This window comes from Balaenoptera acutorostrata, chromosome 21 (genome assembly GCF_949987535.1).
Source record: "Balaenoptera acutorostrata chromosome 21, mBalAcu1.1, whole genome shotgun sequence".
Classification (NCBI taxonomy): Eukaryota; Metazoa; Chordata; class Mammalia; order Artiodactyla; family Balaenopteridae; genus Balaenoptera; species Balaenoptera acutorostrata.
The window spans coordinates 8,371,443-8,387,275 of NC_080084.1; the positions used below are offsets into that span (position 1 = coordinate 8,371,443).

General features: G+C 36.2%; 1 protein-coding gene across 1 annotated transcript in view; it reads right to left on the reverse strand.

Moving 5' to 3' along the window:
* The window catches only part of LOC103002740 (A disintegrin and metallopeptidase domain 3-like), a 102,112-nt gene that overhangs the window by 56,324 nt on the left and 29,955 nt on the right, over window positions 1–15,833 (reverse strand). The window contains exons 5-7 of the mRNA XM_007178427.1: window positions 14,570–14,646; window positions 13,927–14,104; window positions 4,995–5,057 (exon numbers count right to left, since the gene is read on the reverse strand). Coding sequence (XP_007178489.1) covers window positions 4,995–5,057; window positions 13,927–14,104; window positions 14,570–14,646 — 318 coding nt within the window. The remainder of the gene's footprint in view (window positions 1–4,994; window positions 5,058–13,926; window positions 14,105–14,569; window positions 14,647–15,833) is intronic.

The window sequence follows — 15,833 nt, forward strand, 5'->3', positions numbered from 1 at the left end:
AGTATGGTCATTTTAACAATAGTAATTCCTCCAATCTATGGAAACAGTGTATGTTTCCATCTGTTTGTGTACAGGTCTTTTACCTCCTCAGTTAGATTTATTCCTAGGGAGTATTCTTTTCGATGTAATGGTAAAATGAGATAGTTTTCTTAATTTTTCCTTCTGATAGTTCACTGTTAGTCTATAGAAATGCAACTTATTTCTGTGTATTAATTTTGCATCCAGCAACTTTACGAAATACATTGATGAGCTCTCCTAGTTTTTGGCGGTATCTTTCAGATTTTCTATGCATAGTATCATGTCATCTGCAAACAGTGACTATTTTACTTCTTCCTATCCAAGTTGGATTCATTTGATTTCTTTTTCTTGCCTGATTGCTGCAGCAAGGACTTCTAATACTATGTGGAATAAAAGTTGTGAGCAAGGACATGCTTGTCTTGTTCCTGATCTTAGAGGAACTGCTTTCAGCTTCTCACCATTAAGTATGATGTTAGCTGTGGGTTTGTGCTATATGAGCTCTATTATGTTGAGGTATGTTCCCTCTATGCCCCCTTTCTGGAGAGTTTTACTCATAAATGGAGGTTGTATTTTGTCAAAAGCTTTTTCTGCATCTATTGAGATGATCATCTGTTTTTTATGTGGCTGTTGGCCATCTGTAGGTGTAATACACTGATTTTTTTGTGGATATTGAAAAATCCTTGCATCCCTGGGATAAATTCCACTTAATCATGGTGTATGATCCTTTTAATGCCTTGTTGGAATTGGTTTGCTAATATTTTGTTGAGGACTTTTGCATCTATGTCCATCAGTGTTATTGGCCTGTAATTTTCCTTTTTTGTGATATCTTTGTCTGGTTTTCATACCAGGGTGATGCTGTTCTCACAGAATAAGTTCAGAAGGGTTCCTTCCTCTCCAATTTTGTGGAATCGTTTGAGCAGGATAGATGCTAACTCTTCTCTTAAGTGTTTGGCAGAATTCACCTGTGAAGCCGTCTGGTCCTGGACTTCTGTTTGCTGGGAGTTTTAAAATTACTGATTCAATTGCATTACTGGAAATTGTTCTGTTCCTATTTTCTATTTCTTCCTGGTTCAGTCTTGGGAGATTGAACATTTTTAAGAATTTGTCCATGTCTTCTAGGTTGTACATTTTAATGGCATACAGTTGTTCAGAGTAGTCTGTTATGATCTTTTGTATTTCTGTGGTGTCAGTTGTAACTTCTCCTCTTTCATTTCTGATTGTACTGATGTGGGCCCTCTCTCTTTTTCCTTGATGAGTCTGCCTAAAGTTTTATCAATTTTGTTTATCTTTTCAAAGATTCAGCTCTTAGTTTCATTGGTCTTTTCTATTGTTCTTTTATACCTATTTCATTTATTTCACTTCTGTTCTCCTTATGCTTTCTTTCCTTTTCTTACTAATTTTGAGTTTTATTTGTTTTATTTGTTCTTCTTTTACTCATTCCCTTGGCTATAAGGTTAGGTTGTTTGAGATTTTTCTTGTTTCCTGAGACAAGCTAGTGTCTCTATAAACCTCCCTCTTAGAATTGCTTTTGCTGTGTCTCAGATTTTTGTATCACTGTGTTTTCCTTTTCATTTGACTCCAGGAAGTTTTTATTTCCTCTTTGGTTTTACAGTGACCCATTGGTTGTTTAGTAGCATATTGTGTAGCCTCCATGTGTCTGGGAGTTTTTTGCAGTAGTTTTCTTGTAGTTCATTTCTAGTCTCATAGCATTGTGGTTAGAAAAGATGCTTGATATGAATTCAGTTTTCTCAGATTTACCGAGGCTTGTTTTATAGTCTAGCATGTGATCTATCCTGTACAATGTGCCACGTGCAGTTGAAAAGAATGTGCGTCCTGCAGCTTTTGGATGGAATGACCAATATATCCATTTGGTCAAATATGTCACTTAAGGCCTTTGATTCCTTACTGAATTTCTGTCTGGATGATCTGTTCACTGACGCAAGTGGGGCGCTAAATTGCCTACTGTTACTGTGTTACTGTCAATTTCTCCCTTTATGTCCATTAATATTTGCTTTACAGATTGAGGTGCTCCTATGCTGGGTGCATGTATATGTACAACTGATATATCTTTTTCTTGGATTGATACCTTGATCATTATGTAGTGTCCTTCTTTGTCTCTTGTAACAGTCCCTTTTTAAAAACTATTTTGTCAGATATAAGTATATCTAACCTGTCTTTCTTTTGATTTCCTTTTGCATAGAATACCTTTTTCCATCCCCTCCCTTTCAGTCTGTCTGTCTTTAGATCTGGAGTGACAGTCTTGCAGGCCATACGGGTCTTGTTTTTGTATCCATTCAACCACTCTATTTCTTTTTTTATTGGAGCATTTAGTCCATTTACATTTAAAGTAATTATTGATATGTGTGTTCTCATTTCCATTTTGTTAATTGTTTTGGACTTGTTTTTGTAAGTCTTTTTTGTTCCTTTCTTCTTCTTTTGTGCCCTTTTCATATGATTTGAAGACTATCTTTAGTGTTATGTTTGGATTCCTTTTACTTTTGTGTGTGTGTATCTAGTATAGGTTTGTGGTTTGCAGTTACTGTGAGGTTTTTATAAAGATAGAGATATATAGATATGAATGACTGTTTTAAGTTGCTGATCTCTTAATTTCAAATACATTTTAACAACCATGCATGAATACTCTCCTCCCCTCACAATCACTGTTTTTAATATCTTATTTTACATGTAATTGCTTTATGTATCTCCTTATTCTTTATTCTGGATGTAGGTGATTTTGTTAAAAGACTAAGTCTTTTAACCTTCCTTCCAGCTTTGCATGTGAGATGATATCCTACCTTTACTGTATGTTTGCTTTTACTAGTGAGCTTTTTTCTTTCATAATTTTTATGTTTCCAGTTTTTGGACCTGGCTTTTTTCTTAGCAAAATTGTTTAGCAATTTCTTAGCAAAATTGACATTTCTTGTAATGGTGGTTTTGTGTTGCTGAACTCTTTTAGGTTTTGCTTGTCTGTATAGATTTGGATCCCTGTATCAATTTGAATGAGAGCCTTGCCGTGTACTGTATTCTTGGTTGTAAGTTTTACACTTTCAACACGTTAAATATATTGTGCCACTCCCTTCTGGACTGCAGAGTTACTGCTGAAAAGTCAGCTGATAGCCTTATGGGAATTCCTTTGTATGTTATTTGTTGTTTTCCTTTTCCTGCTTTCAATATTCTCTTTTCATCTTTAATTTTTGTCATTTTTATTACTATATGTTTTGGTATGTTCATCTTTGGGTTAATCCTATATGGACTTTCTGGGCTTCCTGGATCTGGATATCTGTTTCATTTCCCATGTGAGGGAAGTTTTCAGCTATTATGTCTTCAAATATGTTTTCAGTTCCTTTCTCTCTCTCTCTTCTCCTTCTGGGACCCCTAAAATGCAAGTATTAGTGTGCTTGACGTTGTCCCAGAGGTCTCTTAAACAGTCCTCATTTCCTTTCATTCTTGTTTCTGTTCCACATCTGTAATTTCCATTACTCTGTCTTCCAGCTCATTGATCCATTCTTCTGTATCATTTAGTCTACTATTGATTCCTTCTAGTGTATTTTTCATTTCAGCTATTGTATTCTTCATCTATGTTTGGTCATTCTTTATATTTTCTAATTCTTTGCTTAAAATTTCTAACATCTTGCTCTGTGCATCCATTCTTCTGCCAAGTTCTTTGATCATCTTTACGAGCACTACCCTGACCTCTTTCTCAAGTATGTTGCCTATCTCCACTTCACTTAGATCTTCTTATGGGCTTTGATCTTGTTCCTTCATCTGGAATGTGTTCCACTGTAGCCTCATTTTGCCTATATTAGTATTTGTATGTTTATGTACCTGATAAGTTGGTTGCGTTTCCTAATGCTGGAGAGTGGCCTTTTGCAGGAGACCTCCTGTGTGTTCCAGCAGCATTCTCCACTCTCTTCACCTGTGGTATATACTCTAGTGGTTCCCCAATGTGGGCTGTGTGGGTCTTCCTGTTGTGGCAGGCTGACTATGTGGGAAGTCTGGTGGGCTTGCTTGGCCCCTGGTTCAGGTGGTTGCCAGTGCTGCCTCAGGCACAGGCTGCCAGCTGCTGGTCGTCAGGACCAGGTCATAAGGCAGCTGACTGTGAAACTCCAGGGGGCTCTGGGGATAGTGCTGGCTCACTGCTGTATGGAGTCAAGGTCCAGAAGACTCCAGGGCTGTAGCCCTCCCACTGGTGGGTGAAGCCAAGTCCTGGGGTGCCTGCCAGTCTACCAGTAGGCAGAGCTGGGACCTGGAGTCTGGTTGCAGGGCCCAGGGGTCCCAGAGCTAGTGTTGTATCATTATTTCCTGTTAATACTTTTATAAAAGTTATTTAAAGATCTGAATATTTCCTTTTATGCAAAAAATCTAAAACATCATGAAACTCATTGAGAGACTTATACAAAATTACTAGTGATAATGGACAAAGCAAGTTTTTTCTTTAACTTGCTGCCTGCCCATAAGTTTTTGCTAAAACTAATTGTATAAACAAAAAGTTCCATAATGAAATATGTTCCTATGAGTTATTCTTCCTATTTTTAAAAAATGGAATTTCCAACAGAGAACCTAAGCAATTACACAGCATAAAATAATCTTATAAAAGATAATATTTAATAAAAGGATCTTCAATTGAGTAATAAGTGAAATAGCTTATTTTAAAATGGAAATTGATTTAAGGAAGAGTTTCACCACAATTTTGGGTGGATCCAGAAGTATATGCAACTAGTTATAATCCAATAGATTACAGTGCAATACAATCCTCCCTTATATATGAAGTTTTACATTCTTTCTAATAAATATTGGTATTGATTCCCCCATGCCAATGGAAAGGCAATTGACAACATTTTTTATGTACTGCTACACTGAGATACACATTTTGAACAGAGTGACATATATCTGCATTGCAAATAAAGATTCTTTTACATATCCCCTTTCAATTTAAATACAAAAAAGATACAATGAAATATATCAATAATGCATACCAAGGCTTTATCCATAATGACTTGTATTTTCAGAACTCTTTTCAACAGTACACCAGAATTTTTCTGCAAAACAGAGAACATGAATTAAACATAACATTAAAATTTTTTTACATTATTTGTAATATCATGTACATTATATAATTATATACATACAGACACACACACACACACATACAGAGTTATAGATAGATAGACAGAAAGATAGAGAGATATAGGTAGACAGATAGGTGGTAGATACATATACAAATCCATAAAGCTATAGATATTAGAGAAATAAGAGGATTGATGCCCACTGAGTAAATAAGCTGGTGAGATACTGTATGAAAATTTTAGGAACAAATCAGAAGCTTTCACCTTATATTCTTGAGAATTAGAATCCTCAAAAAAGTTACTGAAATGAGGGAGAATCCTTGTTCCTTCCTCTCAATACCTTCCTCTTGGTCCCTCACCCCAACCTTCAAGCCAAACAAATTCCCATCAACTTTCCCCCTAATGTTACCTCTATTTTATCATCATTTTTGTACTTGTAATTATTTATATTAACTTTATTGTGGCCTACTCTCAATAAAATGCATCTATTTTAAGAATACAGTTACATGAACTGGTAGCAATATTCACACCCATGCAACCATTTCCATCACTAAAATAAATAATGCTTCCATCACCCTCTTCCAAGTTAATAGCCTACAAGTCTCAAGGTAACCAGTGATCTGCTTTCTCTCGCCATAGGTTACAATAACGTAACCTAGAATTTCACACAAATGGAATCATATTGCATGCCTTCTTCTATATCTGGCTTCTTTCACTCACCACACATCTTTGTTGCTGTGATTATTAGTGATCCATTTGTTTTTGTTGCTAGGAAGTGTGCCATTTAGAAACACAAAACAGTTTGTTTATACATTTAACTGTTGATGATCCTTTGGATTATTTAAACATCTTAGCTATTGTAAATACAGTGGCTATGAATATCCACATACAGGTCTTTGGGCAGTTACAGTCTTTCATTCTTTCTTGGTTGATTACTTAGAATTGGAAAACCTGATCCGCATGATACCTGTATATGTGTAAAGTAGTACAAAAGTTCCAGATTACTTTCTATAGTAGTTTGATCATTCTGCTTTTTCTCCAAGAACTAATAAGAATGTCAATTGCTCCACATTCTTGCCTGTATTTGGTATTGTCAATCTTTTGCATTGCATGCATTCTTGTCAGTCTGTACCGAGATCTCACTGAGGTTTTAATTCGCAGTTCTTGGGTGATTAATGATGTTGAACATCTCTTCACAGGCTTGTGGCTCACTAATGTGGTTTCTCCAAGTCCCCTACTAGAAATTTTATGTTTAGCCTTGACTATGCTCTAATTCATGTTTTTGGAATAAGGGTCAATTCCCATTTTATTCCACGTGGAAATCCAATCTTCTTGCATCATTTGATGAAGAGATCATTCTTTACTTTTCAAAGGCCTTAGCACCTTTGTGGATAATAATTTGGGCAAGAGCACGTGGGTCTACTTCTCATCTATTGTGTTCCACTGTCCTATACGCCTACCCTTATACCAAAAACACGATATGTTTCTCCACAGCAGGGGTGAGCAAACGACGGCCCATGGTATAACCACCTGTTTGTAAAAAAATATTTTATTGGAACACAGCCACCCCCGTTTGTTTATAGTTTGTCTACACTGATTTCACGCTGCAAAGGGTGACTGAAGTAGCTGCAACAGAACATATGTCCCACAAGCCTGAAATATTTACTATCTGGTCGCTTAAGAAAAAGCAATGTAAGCCCTTCACCTTGTTCTTTTCTTCAATTTTCAAAACTCTTTGACTCTTCTAGGTATTTGCATCTCCTTATGAATTTGAGAATCAATTTCTACAAAATGTCTTCTAGAATTTTGATTGGGAATACACTGAATCTACAGATCAATTTGGGGAAAATGAATATCTTATCTTTCTTTTTCCCTGTGACTTTGCTAGACTCTCTTAATTAGTCCGGATTGCCTTAATGGAGATTCTTTAGGACTTTCTATGTAGAGAGTTAGATCACTAAAGAAATAGGGTTATTTTTCCTTTCAAAAATGTATACCCTTTATTATTATTCTTTTTCCTATTGTACTACCTAAAAACTCTAGTAAAATGTTGACTGGAAGTAGTGATGGCAAACAACCTTGCATTATCCCTAATCTCAGGGGTGGTTTTCTTCAGTTTGGGGCTATAACAACTATACCATAGACTAGGTGGCTTAAACCACAAACATGTATTTCTGATATTTCTAGAGGCTGGAAACTTCAAGATCAAGACACCAGCAGATGTGATGGCTGGTGACACCACTCTTCCGACTTTGCAAATCTCCTGTATGCTCATGTGATGGAGAGCAGAGAGAGGGATCCCGTGCCTCTTCCTTTTTGTATAAGAGCATTAATCCCACCATGAGGGCCCCGCCCTCATACATAATCTAACCCTAATTACTTTCCAAAGGCTTCAACTCCTAATACCGTCCTATTGAAAGTTAAGGTTTCAAAATATGAAATTTGGGGGAACACAATCCTGCAGTCCATAACAGGAGCGAAGCATTCAGTCATTTACATTCTTTACGTTAGCTGTGGATGCTAATAGATGTTCTTTATGAGATCAAGGAACTTTTCTATTCCTACTATTTACCATGAATGTGTACTGAATGTTGCCAAATGGTATTTCTGAAACTATTGCCATGATTCTGTGGTTTTCTACTGAAATCTGTTAAATTCATTCAATTCCTGTTTTCTTTACTGACTTACGTAATATTGTCTCAAAGTCTTTGAAAAAGCACACATGTTTTTGGAGTATAATGGCAACTTGACTGGATAACAAATTGCTGGGATATTGTGTGCCCCCTGGAGAAGCCATTTTCTCTACTCCCTAGTTAGACATTCTTGACTATCTTACAAGCACTTCATTCTGGCAAAGGCTAATTCCAGTCTGAGTTTTTCTACCTTTGTGGGTGACTTTCTTTGAGGCCAAGATGCCTATAGCATTATTCATTATTTATTGATAAAGTCCAAAATACATTGTATCTTGGTGTCACCAGTTTTCACAAGGATTTCTTGTAATTTGAAAATTTTCAAGTTCAGGACTTCTTTATTTCAACAGAGTTTTCTTCCTTCATAAGTTGGAACACTTTGGTTGTGATTTTATTCATGAATGACAATATTGATTATCCTGAATGTCCATTAGCAATCTTTCACACTCTATTAGTCAGGGTTCCCCAGAGAAACAGAACCAATAGAATATGTGTGTATATTTACACATTTAATATACTTATTATAATTAGATGTATTAAAAGGAATTGGCTCATATGGTTATGGAGGCTGGCTGGTTAGTGGGATGGAGACGTGGAGAGAGTTGATGCTCCAGTTCCAGTTGGAGAGCTGTCGGCTAGAGAGTCCTGTCTTACCCAGGGGAAGTTACATCTTTTTCTTATATTCAGGACTTCAACCTATTGGATGAGGTCTACCCACATTATGGAGGACCATCTGCTTTACACAAACTCCACTGATATAGTTCTTAATCTTATTAAAAACATCCTCACAGAAACACCCAGAAAATCTGACTAACCATCTGGGCATGGTGGCCCAGGGAAGTTGATACATAAAATTAACCATCACACACAGTTTTGGTTTTCTCTGCCATCATTTTTATGTCATTGCTTTCTCTATTTCTTTAACCCTGACTATAACATCACCTTGGGGTCTTAGCACAGTGTCTATTCTGTTATTCACTCATTCTATTGTCAATGTCTTTCCTTTTAAAAATGGCTTTATTTTTCTCTTACGTTTATTTCTTGAGCACTTCCAGGATCTTTAAACAGACTGAGTACTAAAGAACGTTATCTCTGGGGTTGTATTATTTAGGTTAGAATTTTAAAGCTGTAACTTACTGGAGGATTTCCTAGGATAATGATTTAAACTCTCTAGGTCTCTGCTTCCTATCTGAAGAGAGGGACAATGGTCCTCACTCTCAGAACTGTAGAAAGAACTGGAAAGACAGGGTATACTGTAAAGCTCTTAGAACAATAGGTGGCACCTGTGAGGCAGACCATGAATATATAACAACATCAATATGGATTTTTAACTCACTTTGGGTCCTGTATATGTCTTATATGTTATATGTTATATTTATATTCATTCTTATGCCCCTTGTTTATTCCTTTTGGAGTCTTCTTTTAGAATACATTCATTTCTTTTGTGTCAAACTTTTGTTGAACAAATGGTGGGGATAGGTGACTTATACTATAATTCAGCAGTCTCCAACCTTTTTGGCACCAGGGACCGGTTTCATGGAAGACAAGCTTTCCATGGACTGGGGTGTGGGGATGGTTTCGGGATGACTCAAGCGCTTTACATTTATTGTGCACTTTATTTCTGTTATTATTCCTTTGTAATATATAATGAAATAATCATACAACTCACTAGAATGCAGAATCAGTGGGAGCCCTGAGCTTGTTTTCACTTGCCACTCACTGACAGGGTTTTGATATGAGTCTGCAAGCAATTGATTTATCATGGTCTCTGTGCAGTGAAACCTCTCTGCTGATGATAATCTGTATTTGCAGCCGCTCCCCAGTGCTAGCATCACCGCCTCAGCTCCACCTCAGATCATCAGGCATTAGATTCTCATAAGGAGCATACAACCTAGATCCCTCCCTCGCATGCGCAGTTCACAGTAGGGTTCGCACTCCTATGAGAATCTGATGTCACCACTGATATGACAGGAGGAGGAGCTCAGGCGGAAATGTGAGCGATGGGGAGTGGTTGTAAATACAGATGGAGCTTCGCTTACTTGCTGCTCACCTCCTGCTGTGCGGCCCCATTCCTAAAAGGCCATGGACCGGTAATGGTCCATGCCCCGGCAGTTGCTATACTTGCTTTATAAGAAATGGCTAATTATCTAAGAATGATGTTTGCTCCTTCTCCAAGAGAGGAGAAGTCTGTGAGAGATAGCTGCCCAGGGCCAGCAGCATCAAGGAGGGGATGATATAGACACTCTTTTCCCTTAACTCCTGTCTAGATTCAAAAACTACTGGGGGACAGTTTGGGGCCCCGTGTTGAAGCTAGAAAGGGAAACAACCAGCAGTTTCATCCACCTTGGTCTTTGCCTGAGCAAAGCACGTATGTTATGTTAAACCACTGACAGTCGGAAATTGGTTGCTTCAAAATCTAGTGGTATTTGACCTAATAGTGGTTCTCATGAAGAATATAGTTTGAGGCAGCTTACACAGTTGTTCCATCTTTTGATCTGATTGAAAGTTCACTGTATTTGGCAACTACCCTTTATGAATTTGGTTGTGATTGTGGCTGGCTATTACTTTCATTCGGGATGAGATTAGAGTCTCTTTTTTTAAAAGCGTGGTTTGTTTCACACATTAGGAAGGACATTCACAATAGGAAGGAAAGAAATGGTTTCAACCAAAAAAAATCTCAATTTTATAGTTCTGACTGGGTATAGAATTATAGGCTGGAAATCACTTTGCCTCCTTTTAAGTAACTGCTGAATTGCCTTTCAACCTCCAATATTGCTGCTAGGTAAGACCATGCCATTCTGCATCTTCTTTATATATAAGAAACCAGATTTTTTTTTAATATTGGTCCAGAACCTCCACTTAAATCATTCTGAGAATTTTTCTTCGATTGTTTTGTGATTTATTCAACTCAATTTTCTATGTTTATTTGTACTGGAACTCATATCGCATCACCCATATTGTTATTTTAATTGAATTTCTTATCTCTCAAATTTCCCTGTCATTTTTGTTTATATTTTAGTCTTTGTGTGATTTCTGGAATTTTATCTTGCGAACTTTCTTTTGAGTTTTTACATAGGTTCAGCATGCTTTTACTTTCCAAGAACTGTTATCTGCTGAGTGTTATTTTTTAAATAGCACTCTGTTCTTATTTTGTGGTGAAATATTTTCTCCTACCTCTCTGAGGATATTGTCATTTTGTTTTCTTCACTCTCTCTATTCCTGGGTACCTCAGGCTTTAGCACTTTGAATTTTTCCATGTCTCTACCATATTCAATTGTTTCATCATATGTCTAGTGCCCCTTTGTATTAGGCATTGAGCATCTGACAGCTTATTCCAACATCTATGACCACATACAGAGCTTATGGCCTGCTGTCTCCACAGAGCGTAAATTGTCTGGGTTGTTTGTTGGGAAAACCCTGCTGTCAACATGGTTAGTTTTGATTCTTTTGGGTGGTTTGATTCCCTCCTGGATTCTAATGAACATCTTGGATTGTGTAAAGCTGTTTCCCAATATCTAGTGTGCCAAGTTTAATTTACAACAGAAACAATCGATTAGGAGAGGAAATCAGGTTTTATACATATTTATGCAACTTATTTTCAACCACTTCTCTTCCTAGGCCCACCCTTAATATCATTTCCTAAGGTACTCGGACTTGTTGTTCCAAAAACATTTAAGTAGTTCTGTAGTGTGTATCAACTTTCCTATAGCCTATCCCAATTGCCAGTTAAGGATTCAGCTTTTTAGTGGCTAAATCAGCTGTCTATCTGCTATTCAACTTCCAATGTTATTACTATTCTTCTGTTCTGTTTGTGTGTGTATGTTAATGCCATGTTAAAAACTCCTTTTCACTTTAGTGGGTTTTAAGGAAGGGGCAGGGTAAATGCATGTGTCCAATATGTTTTTAACAGGTAAGCCCTTTATGTATTTTGTTTGTTCTACTTTTCACTGGTTATCATGAAGGCATTCACCTTGATTATGAGTTTATTTGTGTTTCCTCTCATAAATGTCAAAACATGCCTAAAATATATGATTTTATTTTATTTTTCTCTCTCTCTTTAAAATATCTGTTATATTGAAAATACTCACTTTGTCTATTTGTGCTTGTAAAAACATGCTTGGGAAAACATGCATCTCTAAAGCTACAGATTTGAGCCTATCAAATTCAGGGTGAAAAGCAATCATTTAATTCACAAACATATCAGTACCCATTCTTTCCATTCATTCCTGCAGTGATATCCCTGGCTTCCTCTAGGTTCTGAACTTTTAGTCTCTTTTATTTCATTATTGCATTTTGTTTTGTGTCCAAACTTTCCATAATTAGTTCCAGTTACCTTGCTTTACTACATTAGAAACTAGAGAGAGCAAATGTTAATAGTAGTAGTAGCGATATTTATTGATCACTTATTTTTCCCATACTATGCTAAGTCATTTTCAATTATAAATTTATGGAATCTTTAAAATATTTGTGTGAGTTAGGGATTATTTTTATTATTGGATTTTTACAGATGAGAACATTTAAACACAGAAGGATGATGTTACTCGGCCAAATTCTTGTGGCTACAGCCTGACCGACTTGAACTTCAAGCTAAGGCAGCTGGAACTGTATGCTATCTCTGTCTCTTCCCATCCCTCTCTTATTGCTGATTCACTGGAGGGGGATGGCATCCAGTGCAGTGCTCTTTGTCTTTCCCAAAGTATGTCAATCCCTTCAGGTTTGCCCACTGACACAGAAGAGTATTCATGGAATCCTTTAAAGTTATCCAATTTACTTCATGTGACAGTGCTCTATTTCAGTTATGAAAATGGTCTGCAACTGTGTCCAGTGTTGTACTGCAACATGCAAATGGCATAGGGTTAGGGGTTACATCTCAGTTCCATTAAAAATGAAATTTTCATTTCTATATATGATTATATTTTATCATTTTTATGACTTTCTGAAAGGGCAATTTCACTAATCCGTATTTGTACCAACATCTTTGGCAAAATAAATAAAAGCATATTAAAGCAACAGTGAGATGGAGATCATCAAAAATTAAATTCAAGTTTCATCTGTTACGATTTTGTTTTGCTTCTCTAAACAGGATATCCAATTTTCATGAGAATATATGGACAGAGATTCATTTCCTTAACCACTGATGGCAAAATGTAAAGTTGTGCAATCACTCTTAAGGAGGAAGTTAGGATGTATATATATCTAAAAAACTTTGGAAATATGCCTATTCTTAGATACAGGTATTTATAAAAAAAAGCGTGAATGTTCAAAAATTTGATACATTACTGCAGTTCATTTCTGGATTAAAGTAAAAATACAAATATGCAGAATATGCCATAATTTTGTAACGTAGGTATTTTAAGTTTATATATATATATGTATATGAAAAAGCATGAAAGAGTACAAATCAAAATAATTGCCCTGAATTCCACACAACATTTCCTCTAGAAAACAGTATTATGGTCATTTCTTATTTTCCTGATGCATACATTTAATTTTAAATCAACATTAACTAATGTTAATTTAAAATAATAATAAATGTAACAAAATTTAATGATAAGAGAAAATGTGCATTATCCTCTTAATAGCAATTTTAAGGGGAAATTTCAAAGAAGCATATATGATTAGATAATTTTTTGTTAAATAAATCTTCTTTTATAAATCAACCTTTATAACTAGATACAGTAAAAGAATTAGAACAAATACTCCAAAGTTCTAAGAGCACTATATCTAGACAATGACATTTCAGATGGTCTCTTGCCTCTTTTCTACTTTTACCTTTTCTATCAAAATAACACTTTTTTACAAAGAAAAAAATGCACTGGCAAAACTGCTGACAGAGTCAGAATCAGCAAATTTGAGTATCATTATATTATTAGGTTACAAATTCAGTAACAGTGCAACTGTGCATATACGCATAAGAATACTTGCAATTAGGTATACGTGAGAATATTGATTTTTGGATTATATGTTTATATCTATTACATTTTTAAATATTATATGACTAAACAGAAAATATTTTAAATAAATACCTTAAAGAGAAGGTTTTATTATCATCAACATCAGTTTAAATTTGTTTTCCAAATGTAACAAATTTCAACGTGAATATGTTTATCAAAAGTTGCACAAATGAAGATCCCATAAAAGGGGTTACTTACTTCTGATTTCACAAGAATTTTGTAGGACTGATCTGCCAATTGGGTTGTAGAATTATTTTCTGCTATGGGGGGAAAATCAATTTCATTATCCTTTATCTGATAAAGCATATGCTCATATGTAGCTGAAGATTCCAATGGTTGAATTCCATAACTGACATTCTCCAACTGCAATAATCCCCTGAATATTTAAATACATAAAAAGAAATTAAAAACATAGATTTCTCAATGATACACATAAATCAATATTAAGTGAAAACATTATATAGAAATTTGATAGTGGCCTTTGTCGTCTAATATCTAAGAATCATCCCATCTTCTTTGGATTAACATTTAAACCCAATTTTCTACCTTCTTCTATCTATTACAGCATTTAGGAGTCATTGCAATTCTACTGTGGCTCAGTAATGTGGATATTTCTTATACTAGTGGCAGCTTTTTCTGAATAAATTTTATAACTGCAAGCCTGGGAGAGAGACAAAGTGAATAGGGAAAATGATAAGACAAGCAGGCCAAGATAGCAGATGAGAAGACACATAATGAAAGTGTCTATTTTCTGTGTCTTCCATCTACCCTTCGAGAAGATTCTGAAAGTAAAAGGGTACACAAGATTTCAGTCATGTACATCTCTGGAATATGCCATTACCTGAGTCCAGAGCAGGTGCTAAGTGTCACAACCGAATTTGCAATCTCTGTGGCATATCCTTGATAAAAGCAATGGCCCTAAACAGGAGTAATATAAAGATACATTTGTAATAATTAGAACACAAAGTGTTTGGTTTTATCCTTACTTCCTGGACATCATCAAACATTCACAATTAGGCATTCCATAGTATTATTCACCAGATATTCCACTTCCTTCTTATCTACCTACAATCTTTTCCACTTGACCCTCTTCTGCCTATAAATAACCACAACTCCTATCCTCCCCCATATGATATTTGCTATAATTCTAAATTTTTGATAAACAACTTTCTGATCTGCATCTTGTCTTTCTCAGCCCCATTTCTTGAATATATAAGTCTATGAATGCTACCTCAATGTAATTAACAGCATTACTTTGACTTCCACTGTGAACATTTCGTTTGTTTTTTCTAAGTTAGCCCAAAATATCTTAACTGACATTTCCTCACTATTTTCTCTCTAATATCTCACCATGTTGATCATCCTTAGTTCAAACTCTCCTCTCAATGGACTTTCACAACATTAGTCTTCCCAGCTTCTCCCCAGATGTTTTCTTTCAGTGAATATTCCCTTCTCTTGCCTAAGAAATCTGTTGATATCTAGAATCAGTCCTGTTCCTCTGTTAATCCTGGGCTACGAAAACATTAGTATCATCACATTCTCTTGTATGAAAGTGTTTATATGTCATTAGCGCCCAGACTTACATCTCCATCAGTAACCATTCACTTGTCTCAATACTAGGATTACCTCCTATCTCCCACCCACGGACAGTGGCAGAGCATACCCTGCTCCACACCAGGCAGCAGCAGTAGCCATTTCTGCCTTCACTGGTGCCAGCAAACTATGCCACAAGCCTTCAAGAAGATGTAGAATGCAAACCAGGTCGCAACCCTTTAACCAGCAGAAGACAGCATCTCAGTTTCTGCAGCTCCTGGCCTTGTACCTGATAAGAGAAAATGATCCTCACGAGACAATTCTCAAAACCCCCAACTCTAAGCAGCAAAAAGTGACTGAGATAAAAACTTTCCCCACTCAGGGGCACTAGCAGAGACAGAGTGAGAAGCATACCAATATCCAGTGGCTGGGAAACTGCCAGAGGAAATACTCTCTCTTCCATGGGTCCTTCATCACCCAGCATCACCTAGCAATACAAGGTGGCCCAGGAAAGAACCTTTTCCTGCTATGGGCTGCACTGGCAGAAAGCCAGTGATCTCCAGTAGAGCCAG